The 16,846-nt window shown below is 39.8% G+C and overlaps 1 protein-coding gene across 2 annotated transcripts in view; it reads right to left on the bottom strand.

Moving 5' to 3' along the window:
• The window catches only part of FBXO11 (F-box protein 11), an 82,226-nt gene that overhangs the window by 16,535 nt on the left and 48,845 nt on the right, over window positions 1–16,846 (bottom strand). For both annotated transcript variants that reach the window (XM_071739835.1, XM_071739836.1), the window contains exons 6-11: window positions 16,289–16,372; window positions 16,074–16,206; window positions 9,123–9,229; window positions 8,925–9,036; window positions 940–1,046; window positions 719–856 (exon numbers count right to left, since the gene is read on the bottom strand). In XM_071739835.1, coding sequence (XP_071595936.1) covers window positions 719–856; window positions 940–1,046; window positions 8,925–9,036; window positions 9,123–9,229; window positions 16,074–16,206; window positions 16,289–16,372 — 681 coding nt within the window. The remainder of the gene's footprint in view (window positions 1–718; window positions 857–939; window positions 1,047–8,924; window positions 9,037–9,122; window positions 9,230–16,073; window positions 16,207–16,288; window positions 16,373–16,846) is intronic.

The raw sequence follows: 16,846 nt of genomic DNA, 5'->3' as shown, positions 1-16,846 counted from the left end.
TATTCGGCACTGTTTGGAAGACATGCAGAATATTTTGCTAAAAAAAGACTGGTAAATAATCATCCTCCATTTTCAAGGCAAAATTCCATTCTACTTAATTCATGGGCTCTGCAGATGGATTACTCATCACTTTACAGGTACAAAGAAGTTATTAACTTTATCCTACAGAAAAAAACATTTTTATAAAAAAAGGCCTGAATTCTGAAACAAAATTCTATGTTAAAATTCCACGGTGAACTCCATAGTATAAATGCCCTCTACCCCCAGAAACTGGAGATACTTAAAAATTAAATTGCATTCTTGATGGAGACTTAGTCTTACCATGTTTCAAAGATTTAATATTGAAGTCTTCCAGCACCTTTTTGCGTTTTTTTAAAAGAATGAAGCAAGTGTAAATATAAGCCTACTATTTACAAATCACAGAATTTATAAAATTTACATCCTATTTCAAGAGGTATTTTGTGACTGCAACACAATTCAATGTAACAGGCTGCCAAACAACTGCAACAAGCTTGCTTAAACCTTTTTCAGTGAAAGTTAGATTTGAACTGAAGATGCCCCTTGAAGGACAAGAGAAGAATAGTAGGCATATTTTAAAATACCTGTTCACATGTAGAAGCATGTTTTCTGAAACACTTCTTCAATGACAGGAAAAATTTGAAGACTTTACCTCTATAACATCTAGATTGATTACTTCAAAAGAAAATGTATACTTTACCATGCCATGGTCAAAAGTAAATACGCCAACATCACGTCCATGATGAATGTGATTGCGTCTGATAATGGGATTTCCATGGTTTTTAACCCAAATCCCTGCTAAAGCATTATTGGAGATCTCATTGTCTTCGTATATTCCCTGGGAATAAATATGTAAGTTAAGATGGGAATCATGAACAGTATCAATTTAATAAAAGCAAAGGAATTTATATTAAAAAATACCTGTGCGTGGTCTGTAATATAAAGTCCAACATTTTCACAGTCACTGATGTTACAGTGTTTGATAGTAGGACAAGCTCCCTGGCCACTAACACATACTGCAGAGCCAACTGGAAGAAAACAGTACAGTTACCATAGCTTCAAAGCACAGTGTATTTATAAATAGTCTAGCAGTGCTTTTGCAAGAAAAGTGAGCGTGAGTTGATATTTTAGAAAGATTCAGCACATACAGTTCCAAAGCACTGCAAGCCACAGGCAGAAAAATACTAATGTAATAATTTTACAGATGCAAAAAGAAAAAAACAAGGTACGAGTTGTTTTAAAATCACTCTGCCAAGGTTTCCCAGTTGTGTATGACTGGCAGAATAGACAATAGCTTATATATTAATTCATGCTCATAACAGTTCTCACTCATTTAGTTCTCTGCCTCAGCATCACTGTATACTGACTGTTTACAACAAAGGGCAAAAAAGATTTATATTAAAATTCTATGCTGTTTATTGCCTTATTTTACTTCCCTTTAAACTTTCATGAACCAGTACTTCAAACAGCCCCCCAAAATAATAATTTTGTGGCATATGAAGACACATTGCCTTACTAAAGATGAGCAGGAGACAAACAACACAATCTCAAGTACAGAAATAGCTATCAGAAACCAAAAGGTCTTTTCCCAGCTGAATTACTTGCTGCAGCTTTTCAGGTAGTATTCTGGTAATTGAAATCATACAGAAAACATTCTTTTCAGGCAACTAGGAACCAAAGTGCTGAGGACTTTAATTGAACAGCTGAATTCCTTTAACTCCATGAAGTATGAAAGCATTAAATTCTGCAGCCACTAAAAATCAATTTCAGATTCATTGTGATTTCAGAAAGGTAAAGCCTCCTGTCAGGGTATCTGGCCTACATAACACACACCTTTCCTGCAATTAAACATGACTAAATAAGCAAGCCAGTACACACTCTATTACAAAGTTTTCATACTACCTTCTAGCATAGTACCACAAAGGCTACACTTTAAAAATTCATAAGACACATTTACAGAGCTCTTTTTCAAAAAAAAATACCAAAACCTTAAAGAAATTATTTTGATGACATAGTATGACCTTATGAATAATACAGGCTATAATAATTCTCTAAATTAATTCCTGCTTCAATTATAGTAGCAGGAACTTCAGCACATATCTTTTAGAAACACATTTGACTTTAATCTGAGTGTGAAACCACCAGAAAGCTTGTTAGCCAGTAATATAGTTGTTACCATGTTAATCTGCACTTTAATTGCTCATCTAAATTCTTCCATCTTTAGCACCCAGTTACTGATTATCTTGATACCAGTGTATTCCATACCCAATGCATGCATGTATTTAGTGCAAACAATTTATTCCTTTAGCCTTCTCCTTAATAACATTAACAGACTGCAGTCAGTATGTTTTTCATCACAACTGAATTTTTTTGCTTTATTTTTAGGAGTTTTCATTGAACCACTTCTAAATTTTCAACACGTTGCTATGGACACGAGGAAAGTGCACTTCATTCTGGAACAGGGCTAAGCAGAGGCATAATGCAGGTTCTGGTTCTACTTCTGCTCAACAATCCCACAGGTATAACTAAGGATCATATCAGTTCTTTTGGCCACTTAAGTACATGGTGGCTCATATTTAGCTCTTACACAATTACTCTTTAAGCATTTCCCGAGAATCCAGCTTCCAAGGAAAGAGGTTTATCACTTAAACTAGGAACAAAAGCGAGTTGTGGGTATGACTTCACACTTGTCCACACTAATGTGAATATTGTTTAAGAGTCCACCTTCCACGAAGGGCACAGCAAGCCATCCCCATTGTTATTTATGATACATGAAGCCAAGAGTTCATCTTTGAAACAGCCACCAAAAAAAACCATTTAAATTACCCTGAAAGTTATTTTTCATCTATTTAATGTGTCTCCCAGTAGTTCTGTAACATTCTAGTGTCTTAAGGCACTATATGTTGAAGATAAGTATTTTAAAATATCTATGTCATCATACTGGGACTGCTAGCTTCTTTTAGTCAAAGAAAGCAATAAAAAATGCTAGCAGTGTGATGCAGCCATTACAGCTTCCTGTAAATACACACAAATTCACTTCAGTGATAAATCTGAAATTCCTGATTGACCAAACCTCTGCACTTACTCCTTCACTGTTCTACCCAGGACCAGCAGGCAGTATTACTTGCCATACCCCATCCTCTTCAGTCTCCCCTGCCCTGTCCCACCTCCCCCCAGGGATGTAACACCATCTCAACCACATTTCAAGTTACTGTTGATACAGAATAGGAACTCTGAAGATTTCCTGGTCAGTTCTTTTTAAACTCCTCTATGATTTTAGAATGTCTATTTTTACAGCTCTTTAACCCCATCCACGGTTACTGTAAAGAGCACAATATATTTCATCATCCCTCCAGGGCATGAGCACATTTATCTCTCCTGCCTATTCTCATAAAATATGGAACAAAAATTACACAACACTTTGCCATTCAAATTTTTCCATTCTATGATGGATCACAGCATCACTACTAGAACTCCCTTTGCTCCCTGTGTTAAGACACAAGCAACGTATCTTGTCGACAGATGTTATACCTTTTCTTGTTTCATCAAGTGCTTTCAGAAGGATAAGGGGATTTTTTGTTGGGGTGTCCGTATTTTGGGGGAAGGTCCCATAGCTGCCTGCAATTGCTAGTTTCCTATTTATCTCATTACTAATTACCTCTCATTTCTTGTATTTCACAATGGCTTCTACTACCCTTTTCTCTACCTCTTTTACAGAAGAAACATAAAATCTTAGTAAGTCAGAGTGATGTTCTAAAAGCATACCTCTACCATGTTTCGCTTGTTTGAATAAAAGTAGTGTTTATTCTGACTCACTTCACTGGACTTCATTATTGATTGTGTGAAATTGGTCCTTTTAGAGTATACTAAGCACAGATATTACTGGTTTAAGCTTTATTTTGTTTACTCAGAATATAATGACTACATACACTTAAGCAAGAAGGCCAACCACTACTTTTTCAAGTACTGTACTAATACAGTTTTCCTCTACAAGAGATGCAACAGAACCTCTATATTCAGGATACTGCCATTTAAACTTTATTTAAAAATATTCCAAAGATGCTTTGGACTGGCAGGAAGAGACCTCCAGCTTAAATCACTCACACTTACAGAGCTCCCATCATTACATATTATCTACATTAAGAATTTCACCTATGACATACTGTAGAAATATGCTTTAATGCAATTAGGAGCTCTACAGAAAGGTTATCAAGCTTGTGCTAGGAAAGACATTTTGAATGCTTATGGATCAATATTTCAGAGGTGTCAATGACTTGGAAACCATACATGCCTTTTTTGGCAGACTGCCATTCTTCCTTTTTACACACACTCAGTGCTTCCTGAGTAGGTTATAGCAAGGCTTGGCAAGATTAAAAAAAAAAAAGAAAAAAAATCAATTGAAATGAATTACCAGTAAGTGATCATAGTACAGCCTACAGACAGTCTCCAAAACTGACCAGAAATTTTAATTTTGGAGAAGAGAACCAACAATTCAATGCAAGAAACATTGAGAAACCCAGAGAGCAGAAGTCAAAAATTCTCAGAAATAGTCTTCTGTAGTTAAAAGTAGTCGCGAAAAAAATTCTCAAAGCCTAATTTTAGTAAAAATTGTTCACAAAAACATCAAGACCTACTAGCTTATCTATAAGTAGGTTTCAATATGTAGCTATGCAGCTCTCCAAACTGCTTTTATGACCAAGTTGAATATGGTCCAAGAAACTAATGCTTCTCATTCGTTCTCAGAGTCCCAATCCTGGTATATAGGAATTTCCAGAAAATTTTTTTTCTTATACTTCAGCTTCCCGATATTTAGCATTACACAAAGAAATCAAAATACTGAGAGCAGCTAGAGGTCCTTTGTTCTTCTAATTTTTAACACTACCATATACTAACTCATATGTCGCCAACAAAACAGATGGTGATACAAAGCATAGAGCTGCCTTGACCAAAAGTAAAGTAGTGTTTCATAGCCTTAAATCTCCAAAAAAGAGCCTATCATCCTCTACATGTCACAGACAAGGGATCATTACATTGTTCTTATTACAGTTCCCTGCAGAGTTCCCTCCTCCACAGTTCACACCAGGAAAGTGTAGTTTTTCTATCTAGTTGAAGATTTCTTTATTTCCTTGCCTTTATGTTCAGCAGAGCAACCTTTATGCACAGCCTGTTGTGTACATTTATTCCATTTCACTACCTGAACTTGTATCTAAAGTTCATAATGCCATTTCCATGCAAAGACTCAACATCTTAATAATAATTCTTTTGTACCTCTTCTTTATGACATTCCAACGCATTGGGTTTGTGCTCAAACAAAGTAAACTATCCATGTCTTGTGTCCACACTGCACATTGCCATGCCTTCAGCCAACAACTGTGAACTGCCATGCAGCCTTTCACTTCAACTGCCTCTGGCCCTTTCTTTCCTGAATCTAGACTTCCAAAGTTTCCAAAATCTGGCAGTATAAATTAATCCTTATCTCTGATGAACAATGGGTCTAAGCTTTCCACACTATGCATTTCTTCTGCCTGTCTAGCTAGAAATCCATACTTTGAGTATGTCAAATCATTCCACTCTTCATAGAAAGTGAACTTGGATTAGCAGTTACAGCTCATGATTGTTTTAATATCATCAGTCTCAATACTGCAATGAGCCCAACGAATGGGAACATCTACATGGCCCCTGACCATTAAGTGATGGAGTGGAACTTCCCACAAGGGGGAAAAGGATTCTTGGCCAGAAGCTGGTGGGGTTCAAAGAGGGTTTTAGACTAGGTTTTAAGGGGGAAGAAGATGAGCCACAGGGTGGCAAAGCAATGCTAGAGGTGAAACCAATAGCCCCCCTCAAGTGCATCTACACCAATGCATGCAGCATGGAGGGGCAGCATTTCGGAGGGGCTAGAAGCTTGATTGGCAAGATAGCTATAGAATCATAGAATCATAGAACTGGCTGGGTTGGAAGGGACCTCAGAGATCATCAAGTCCAACCCTTGATCCACTACCACTGCAGTTACCAGACCATGGCACTGAGTGCCACATCCAGTCTCTTTTTAAATATCTCCAGGGACGGAGAATCCACCACTTCCCTGGGCAGCCCATTCCAATGCTTGATCACCCTCTCAGTAAAGAAACTCTTTCTAATGTCCAACCTAAACCTCCCCGGCACAAGACCGTGCCCTCTTGTCTTGCTGAGAGCTGCCTGGGAAAAGAGACCAACCCCCCCCTGGCTACACCCTCCTTTCAGGGAGTTGTAGAGAGTGATGAGGTCTCCCCTGAGCCTCCTCTTCTCCAGGCTGAACAGCCCCAGCTCCCTCATCCTCTCCTCATAGGATCTGTGCTCGAGTCCCTTCACCAGCCTGGTTGCCCTCCTTTGGACCTGCTCCAGGACCTCGACATCCTTCCTGAACTGAGGGGCCCAGAACTGGACACAGGACTCGAGGTGTGGCCTCATCAGCGCTGAGTACAGGGGCAGAATCACTTCCCTGGACCTGCTGGCCACGCTGTTCCTATGACATAGTCATCATCACAGATGATGGTGGGATGACTGCAGTGGATGGCTATAAGCTCTTCAGAAAGGATAGACAGGAAAGGAGAGGCAGTGGGGTGGCTCATGTGGTAGGGAGTGTTTTGATTGCCTAGAGCTTGGTAACAGTGATGATAAGGTCAAGTGTTTACAAATAAAGTTGAGGAGGAAGGTGAATAAGGCAGATATCCTGTTGGGAGTCTGTTACAGACCATACAGCCAGGACAAGGAGGGAGACAAAGCATTCTACAAGCATCTAGTGGAGATGTTTAAATTGCTACCCCTTCTCCTGGCTGGGGAATTCAACCTGCTGGATGACTGCTGGAAATCTGATGTGGCAGAGAGGAGACAGGTCAGGGGGTTCCTCAAGTGTATGGAAGATAACCTCCTGACACAGCTGGTAAGTGACCCTGCCACAAGAAGTGCCTTGCTAGATCTGCTGTTCAAAAACACAAAAGGACCAGTGGGAGTTGTGGTGGTCAGAGGCTGTCTGGGCTTAGTGACCATGAAATTGTTAAAATTCTTGATCCTCAGTGAAATAAAGAGGAGAGTTAGCAAAACCTCCACTATGGACTTTCAGAGTGCAGACTTCAGCCTGTTCAGGACACTGGTTGAGAGAGTGCCTTGGGAGACAGTCCTAAAGCACAAAGGGGTCCAGAAAGGCTGGATACCCTTCAACAAGAAAATTTTAAAAGCACAGGAGGAGGCTGTCCCCATGTGCTGCAAAATGAGATGATGGGGAAGATGACTGGCCCGGCTGAACAGGGAGCTTTTGCTGGGACTCAAGAAAAAAGAAAAGTTTACAAAAAGAGCCAAGGAGAATCTCCATCCTTTACTGGAGGCAGAGGGGGTGGAGGAGAGAATATTATAGCTAAGGATCAGGAAAAGGCTGATACTTAGCACCTTCTTTGACTCCAGCTTTATTAGCCAGACCAGCCACCCCCAGGGTATCCAGCCCCCTGAGCTGGGAGATAAGGACAGAGAACAGTAGAACAACCCCCCTAAAATCCAGGAAGGAACCTGCTATGGCACCTGGACACTCACAAATCTACAGAGTCACACAAAAGTATTGAGAGAGATGGCAGAGGAACTTCCCACACCTTTCTCCATCATTTTTTCAGCAGTCTGGGTTTACAGGGGAGGTCTCCAGACAACTGGAGGCTTACCAATGTGCCACCTATCTACAAGAAGGGCCAGAAGGAGGATCCAGGGAGCTACAAGCCTGACAGCCTGACCTTAGCACTCGGACAATTTACAGAGAGGTTCAATGTGAGTGCCTCACGTGGCATGTGCAGGACAGCCAGGGCATCAGGCACAGCCAGTGTGGATTCAGGAAAAGCAGGTCCTGCTTGACCAGCTTGATCTCCTATGACTAGGTGACCCACCTAGTACGTGAGGGAAAAGCTGTGGACATTTTCTACCCCAATTTTAGTAAAACCTTTGACGCTATCTCCCACAGCACTGTAGAGAAGCTGGAGGCTCATGGCATATACAGGTGTACTCTTTATTGGGTTAAAAACTGTCTGTATGGCCAAGAAAAACATTGAGATACTGGAATGAAGTCAGGGAAGGGCAATCAAACTGGTGAAGGGGCTGCTGAACAAGTCCTGTGAGAAAAGGCTGAGGGAATTGAGATTGTTTAGTTTGGAGAAGAGAAGGCTGAGGGGAGACCTCACTGCTCTCTACAACTCCCTGAATGAGGCTGTAGGGAGGTGGGCATTGGCCTTTTCTCTCAAGTAATGACAGCATTAGAAGAAATGGCCTCAAGTATAAGGAAGATTTTCTTTACTGAGAGAGTAATCAGGTGCTGGAACAGGCTGCCCAGGGAGGTGGTAGTCACCATCTCTGGAGGTATTAAAAAACATATAGACATTGCACTTCAGAAAATGTTCTAGTGGGCATGGAGGTTCTTTCTGCATTGATAGTTGGACATGGTGATCTTAGAGATCTTTTCCAACCATGGCCATTCAGTGATTCTGTAAAAGAATCATGGGAATCATGATGGGAATTGTGTGACTTTCAAATGCCCTCTCCTGCAAGATGCAAATATATATATATTTTATATACACACACACACACGCCAAAGCTATGAAAGTTCATAGAAACTGTCACTCTTCAGGTTTTAAACTGAATTCCAGAGAGTCCAAACTGACTCAACTAGAAAACCAAGCATACAGTATCACAAAGGTACTGGACACAAAGAAGTCACAGTAGTAATGCCATTTTAAGGCAAAAAAGGCTTGAAGACCTGTATTAAAAGCCTACATCAAAAACTGAAACATACCAAATAGTGATTATAATCAATTTTTGTGCTGCTTCCATGTGCACTGGTTAGTTTAATAACTTCAAAAACAGTGTCAATTTCAAACAATAAAACACCCACTAACCTGTACAAGTACTTCGAATAACACAGTGATCTATAATTGGACTGCAGTTCACTGTAATCTCTAAGCAGTGGTGTGCATTGTGGTGCTGAGCAGATTTGTCATCAGGGTTGAACTGAAAAAGGAAAATAGAAAGAAATGTTGTATTTATTTAATTAAATTGAAAATATTAAAAGCTCTGCTGAAGCTCGAGATTCTTACCCTGATTGTCATATATCCAACATAGGCATCTTCAGAACCCTCCATAAAAACGAAGGTGGAATCTCTAGTGTTTTCTATTATAACTTTATCTGCTACTTTTCCAGGTGCTGTAAAGACATTTATTAAGTTACTGAAAAAAATTCTCAGACTTACAAAACTCTGTTCAAAGCAACAAAGGAAAAGGAACACTATTCTTGGCATGTCATGTCAGAAGAATCTTAAAACAGAAAGTTTCAAAGACAATGCAGAAACTAATCTTTAACTAAGACAATCTTGCACCAATTTAATAACTATTACCAAGAGAAAAACCTCTTGTACAGGGCTATTTTTTTTACTAATACTTATGAATTGAATTAAGAGTTTAAACATGGATGTCACTCTACAGAGACTGTAATTCTGTTACTAAGGACAATTTATTTTGACATTCTAAATGCTTTTATTAAAGCAAAATATATACATTCTATCACTAATTTGAACCAATGTAAACAAATCCTCAGTAATCTGCCCATGACTTACAAGTGACCTCTCCCAGTTCTCAGATGTAAGATTCAGAGCTTTGAATTGATATCCTCATTATTATTCAGAAGAAAATCTTATAAAACCAGCCTGAAATGTACTTCTGGAAGTCTGTACAGAAGGTTTCTAAATGGTCCATTTTTCAAGCTCCTATAATGTGCAATTTGGTAACAGCAAGGCTCTGCTCTATTCTTTATCCCTCAGTCCAAGGGAAGGAGGGATTTCCACTATTACAGAATTATCATTATTGTTGCCAGCAGAGGGAGCAAGCGTTAACAAGAGTCTTACATTGGTATAAACTCAGTAATACTCATTCACAAGGAAGATAGCTTACATTATGCAGAATCACACATTAAATATGTAAGGCAGAAGAAGCCTTCCTCACCACACAAAACATAAACATGTAAGTTTCACATATTAGAGCAGATAACTTATCTGCAAGCAATTTCAAACCATTCCCAACTCAAGATAAACAAATGAGAAGATATTTGCCCTAAATTCTGTATTTATTTACTGCCTTCACACAGTAAATAAATCTGCTTCTCATGAGCAGATCTTTTTCTGTTGACACCAGTACAGGCAAGTGGTATGTCCTGTTCTTCATCACCATGGCAGAAAGGTGCCAGTCAGAATGAAGCAACAGTTACATCATTATCCAGCTTGTTCTCACTATCCAAAAGCTAGATGTCTGCTTTAGTTACTGCAGCTGCAAGTACTTTAAGGTAGTCGAGCTCTTCTGCATACCACAATTCACTTAGTACCAGATAACTAAAAAAGGCTTTCATGAGACTTGGATCATGATACAAAATCTTTTTCTCTGGCCTGGTAACGTTTGTTTATGTTCAACATAGTACAAATGCACTGGCATACAAACACCAGTATAGCTCAGCATCTGGGAAAGAATGGCACCACAGTTTTGCAGGTGAACCAAAACCAAAAAACAAAATCAAGTCCTTAGTGCGAAACAAAATAGCCCTAAATTAATACCAGAATTGTGCTGCCTCTTAGGGGAGCGAAGAAAAATTTCACTTCACCACTGGATGCTCTGAAACGCTATCAAACAAAGCAGAGAGATTTGTGGAATTGTGCTAGGACATGGTTGCCATGCACTTGGATGAGGTTTTCTATAGACATCTCCTTCCTCTCAGAAAATGAGTTACCATACAGGTCTCTCATTCCAGCAGGTCACAGAATGCCCATTATGTGAACAACCCAACCAGCAAGACTTCTACTTTTAGATCCCCCTCAGGAAGTGGCTGAGGGAAAGGGCCTTGCACTGGGTTTCATTCTAAATGCAAAAAAATGCTTTGTGACATCCTACTGAATCTTTGCACAATTAATCAGAGAAATGTCTATATTTCAGCTTTTGTCTTAGACCACTTTAGACAAGAGGAAGTAGTACAGAAAAAGGGAAAAAAAAAAGGACCACTAATCTTATAACCAAGCAACACATAGTTTCCAAGGAGTCTGTATACTGAAGTCTAAAGGAGTCGTGTTCTGTGGGATCAGAATTCATAATCAGTTTAAGGACCAAGATGAGATCATTCAGAAATAATTTCACAGAAAGCTTATGATAAGGGACCACAAAGAATTAAGAGTTAACTGCATGTTGCCCAAAAATTCTTTATTCCTCAAAAGGAACAACACAATTTCACACTTCAGAGCATTAACTGAAAAATGCTGCATTAAATAACTGTGACTCTGTTCAATCATTATCAAGTAAAAATGCAGTCTTCTGGATCTTGCAGTCACCAAAATCTAAAGCAAAAAATACAGCTCTAAACTAGTGCAAAAAAAAATTTTCAAATCAAAGATGCAAACAGCTATCTAAAGCAGAATTCAGGCATTTGAAAGTTCTATTGAACTCAAACGTATAAAATAGCTAAATATGAGAGTCTTTACCCATTTACGATTTTGTATGCTTAAAATTACAATAATTCTTATTGCTTTTACTAAATTTTCTTGACTGGAAAATCCTTTTATAATACCTTTTTCACCTGCACATTAATTAAGTCAAATAGAAAATAAAGGGGGAAAAATGAAGGATCTATCTTCCAAAACACAGAAAAAAAACCCCACATGTTTGGTGAAGAGTGTCAGACCAGGACATGACTGTAAAACTGCTGAAACTCAGCTATTAAAATGAAAGACTCTGTGTCTTGAATGAGATGAGCAGTCCATTGAAAGCTCATAATCCTGCAGTATCTCTGTGACACCCTCTCCCCAATCCTGGAAAATAGATTCCTTTAAGAAATGAGTAGGTATTTCAATCCACTGAACCAGATGCATCAATTTCTTAGATGATTTCTACTCTTGCTTCTTACTTGACAATTCAGGAAGCCACAGTACTAATAATACCTCCTCAAAAGCTTCCTTCTGAACCTGATTCTAGGTTTAAGGAAAAAAACAACCCCAAAACTAAACATAACAAACCTAAAATACCAGGCATCATTCTGTAAGAACATTTTGCTTATAATTAAAAGTAGAAGTTTCAGAAATGTTCTAGGTATGCAAAGCTGCATATCTAGTAATGTTGTGGTTCTTCAGAAGTCAGAAGAAGAAACTACTGAAGAAATTTGACTAGAACTGTGGAGAGATTTGGTGATGCCTTAATCCAACCCTTCTGAAAAGCATGCCAGACCAAACAGTCTGAAAAAAAGTCTGAAAAAAAAAATTCTACTGAGGCCTAGTGGTTCGCTTTATTTTTTTTCCAGACAAATGAAAATTCACTTCCTCTATAATGTTACTCACCATTCAGTGGATAAAGTCTGAGGACACCAGGAGTCAACAGTGACAGAAATTTTAATATTATAATATTATCTAGCATACCTGGATTCCTCCTGGAGGTTTTGTTCCCCAAGACAGTTATTTTGTAACAAAGACACACAACACTGGGCCACTTGGGAGGAATATGAGACTGTTGTCTGAGAATGCAGAGAGGCAACTAGGAATGCTAAAGCCTCCTTGGAACTGAGCCTTGCAAGAGAGGTTAAGGACAACAGGAAGGGCTTCTTCAAACACATAGCACATAAAACTAACACCAGAGGCAAAGTAGGCACTGCTGAATGAGGTGGGTACCCTGGTGTCCTGGTTTGGGACTGGCCAGAGCTGCCTCTGGGTCCTGACAGGATGCACCCATGGGTGCTGAGGGAACTGTTGGATGTCACTGCTAGGCTGCTCTCCATCATCTTTGTCAAGTCATTGGGAACAGGAGAGGTGCCTGAGGAGTGGAGGAAAGCAAATGCCACTCCAGTCTTCAAGAAAGAGGACCCAGGTAACTACAGACTGGTCAGCCTCACCCCCCTCCCTGGAAAGGTGACAGAACAACTCAAGCTTGGTGCTGTCTCCAAGCACATCAAGGACAAGAGGCTTATCAGGAGCAGTCAACATGGCTTTACCAAGGGGAAGTCATGTCTGACCAACCTGAGAGCCTTCTATGAGGATGTAACCAGGTGGATGGATGATGGCAGAGCAGCAGACAGAGTTTATCTTGATGTCAGTAAGGCATTGACACCATCTCCCACAGCATCCTTGGAGCTAAACTGAAGAAGTGTGGCCTGGATGATCGGGTTGTGAGGTGGATCAGGAGCTGGTTGAAGGACAGAAGCCAGAGAGCTGTAGTCAATGGGATGGAGTCCAGCTGGAAGTCTGTTTCTAGGGGACTCCCTCAAGTACTGGGACAAGTACTGTCCAATATATTTACTGATGACCTGGATGAGGGAACAGAGTGTGCTATCATCAAGTTTGCTAATGACACAAAACTGGGAAGATTGGCTGACACCCCAGAAGGCTGGGCTGCCATTCAGAGGGACCTGGACAGGCTGGAGAGTTGGGCAGGGAGAAATTCAATGTATTACAACAAGGGCAAATGTGAAGTCTTACATCTGGGAAAGAACAACCCCAGGTACCAGTATGGGTTGGGGACTGAGCTGTTGGAGAGCAGCACAGAGGTAAGGGACCTGGGGGTGCTGGTGGATGGAAGGATGGCCATGAGCCAACAATGTGCCCTGGTGGCCAAGAAGGCCAATGGCATCCTGGGCTGCATTAGAAGGGGGGTGGTTAGTAGGTCAAGAGAGGTTCTCCTCCCCCTCTACTGTGCCTTGGTGAGGCCACATCTGGAATATTGTGTCAAGTTCTGGGCCCCTCAGTTCCAGAAAGATCAGAAACTGCTTGAAGGAGTCCAGCACAGAGTAACCAGGATGATGAAGGGAGTGGAACATCTCCCTTATGAGGAAAGGCTGAGGGAGCTGGGGGTCTTCAGCTTGGAGAGGAGGAGAATGAGAGGTGACCTCATCAATGTTTATAAATATGTAAGGGGTGAGTGCCAGGAGGACAGAGCCAAGCTTTTCTCTGGGGTGACTAACAATAGGACAAGGGACAACGGTTACAAACTGGACTATAGGTGGTTCTGTATAAGAAGAATTTTTTCACTGAGTGTGACAGAGCACTAGAACAGGCTGCCCAGGGAAGTTGGAGTCTCCTTCCCTGGAGACATTCAAAGCCCAACTGGATGTGTTCCTGTGTGACCTGCTGTAGGTGACCCTGCTCTGGCAGGAGAGATTGGACTAGATAAACTTCAGAGGTCCCTTCCAACCCCTAACCTAGGATAACACAGATCCTTAAGCAACTGTAGTTAAGATAACAATTTTTCTGAACAACCTAGGTTAACTGCAATGGAAGGGAAAGCAGAGGGCCTTTCAAAACTGAAAATGAGCCAGAGAACATGCAGAAGTTAATCCGGGTATTAATGATGTCCTTTCAAGTTTCATGAAATAACTGAGAACCTTCCTTCAGTCAGTTCATCCATTTTTATCTCTGGATTTTAAACACTTCACAAATATCAATTGCTCTATTTGTACAGGTATCTATTACTGTCATCTCCTAAATGAAAAGAAGTCAGGGTATTTTATGACTTGTGTAAGGCATTAACAAGCACACAGGAGTGGTACAAGCATAACAGGAGTGGTACTACAGACTGAAAAAGCACAGAGGATCAGACATCCATACCACGTGTTGCAGGACAGGGAGGGCAGAAAACACTGACTTTGGACTAGTCCTAGCCTGGTCCCTTTGACTGACCACACACCAGCTGCTGCAGAGCAATAAGGCTATTTCTCTTAGATTAGTTTCATCCAAAAGGAATCCAGTTTGAACTCCAAAGTCTCTACAACACAAACTAAAGCACTAGAAGTGGTAATGTTTAGGATGCTAGCTTCAGAAATGCTGTTGTGAACTGACAAATTAGCACATTAATGCAGCTGCATCTTGCAAATACACAGGGACAAGTTCTACAGACTTAACACTGGAACTACAAGACTGCACTGCTCAAAACCATTCCCACTGCCAAGGTGGCAAAACTGAGTCAACAAGTGCCAGAATTGGTTTACCCAAGAACATAACAGAAACCTACCCAAAACACCCCCAAAATCCCAAATCAAACAAGCTCCCAAAACCACACAAAAAACCAACCAAAAAACCACAAAAAACCCGGCACAAAAACCCAAAACAAAACCCAAAACAATAAAAAACAAAAAACATCAAAAAAACCCCAACCCCCCCTCCAAAAAAAAAGACACCCATATTGATAGTATTTCAGAAAAAGAAGGCAGAACACAACTCATTTCAGAGCAAGAGGTCTGAGACCTTTTAACCAAGATCCCTACCAGACATTAAGACAGTCTGAATTCTTACCACATTATCGTGCTACTAGGGATTATTAGCATGCTCAGGGGACAGGAAAAGCAAACAGCTCCACAAGTACCACCATTTATAGCCAGGTCTATTATACTAACTTCCTAAATCTTTCCTATTCTGAAAGTCTTATTTCCTGCTTCATAAAGGTTCTTCTTTAGAAGATCAGTTGGGAGATTAATAGAGAAAGAAACTCCAGTCTCCCAATCTTTCTGCTGGATGCTCTCATTTTCTTCCTTGAGATGGTATTATAATGCTGAAGAAAATGGGACAGAACTAATTTGGGATTGCTCCCACTGCTGGATTCTACTCTGGAGATATTTTATATATAAACAGGTTTCATAAGAACCACATGAAAATTTCAGCTGCAGTCATGTAAGTGTAAGTATACTTTCTGACAAATTCAAATTTTTTCTCCTAACAGAATAAAAAAATTCCAATAACTATAACTAGTTATAGTTATAAATAGTTATAATATAGTTATAAATAAAGAAATAGATAATAGATATCTAAAATTAGATATAAATTCAATAACAATAAAAATCCAAGCACTAACCGACAACCGTACTTCAGTCTGAAGCATCACCTACTTTTTAGTTGGTGACACTTGTACAGAAAACATTTACCAGAATGATGAAGGAAGGCATTTATACTGGATATTTAATACAACAGAATATGTTTGTAATTAAGGTAGAAATTAACATAAATCATACTGTGAGACAAAGATGTCTTTAGTTTAAATACCTGCACCAATCATGGTGATTGGAGATTCTATATATATCCATTCATCAGTATATATACCAGAGTGAACAAAGATAAGTCCATCAAAATGAGCTTCCTGAACTCCACCAAGAGCATCTTCAATGGTGTCATAATACTAGAAGAAATTGGACAAGTTTAGAGCCAAATATCAATTCAGAGATATATATGTATTCTTAAGAATTGCCACAAAAACATACCAACATATTTTCTCTTCCTTTGTATCTTGCAGGATTACTGTAGAAGTGTTCAGCAAAACCTGGCTTTACATGTGCTCCTTTGTACTGAAACAAGGAAAATAGTTTATAAGCTTGCAGACAGGTGGATCCAGGTGCACAGGATCTAGTAATCCTCTAATTCACAAGCCATGTGTTGATACCAGTTTTTTTTAGGAACTGGATGACCTGCCATCTTAGGCCTCCAATTTGAAATGGCAACACCAAAAGAAGTCTGAGCCCAAGAGCATGATCAACTAGACCAAGGCTAACCTACTTACAAGATTAGAAGCCTCTTAAGTGACTGAAAAGCTGTGTATACCTCATCCACTCCAAAAGAGATGTTCTTATTCCCATCTTTTGATTTTCTAGCAACTTGCAAAACAAACTGCATTTATATGGTGAGGGGAAAAGAGTCCTATACCTTCACTTTTGATTGAGTACTGAACAAATAAGAATTTATCCTCAAAAAGCCTCAGAATTCCATTGACCAGATACACACTGCATATACTGAACTTGATATCTATTTCCCTTATAGTTTTC

This window comes from Heliangelus exortis, chromosome 3, assembly GCF_036169615.1.
Source record: "Heliangelus exortis chromosome 3, bHelExo1.hap1, whole genome shotgun sequence".
NCBI lineage: Eukaryota > Metazoa > Chordata > Aves > Apodiformes > Trochilidae > Heliangelus > Heliangelus exortis.
Note: the sequence above shows the minus strand (reverse complement) of the source record. Positions and strands in the feature narration are given on the sequence as shown.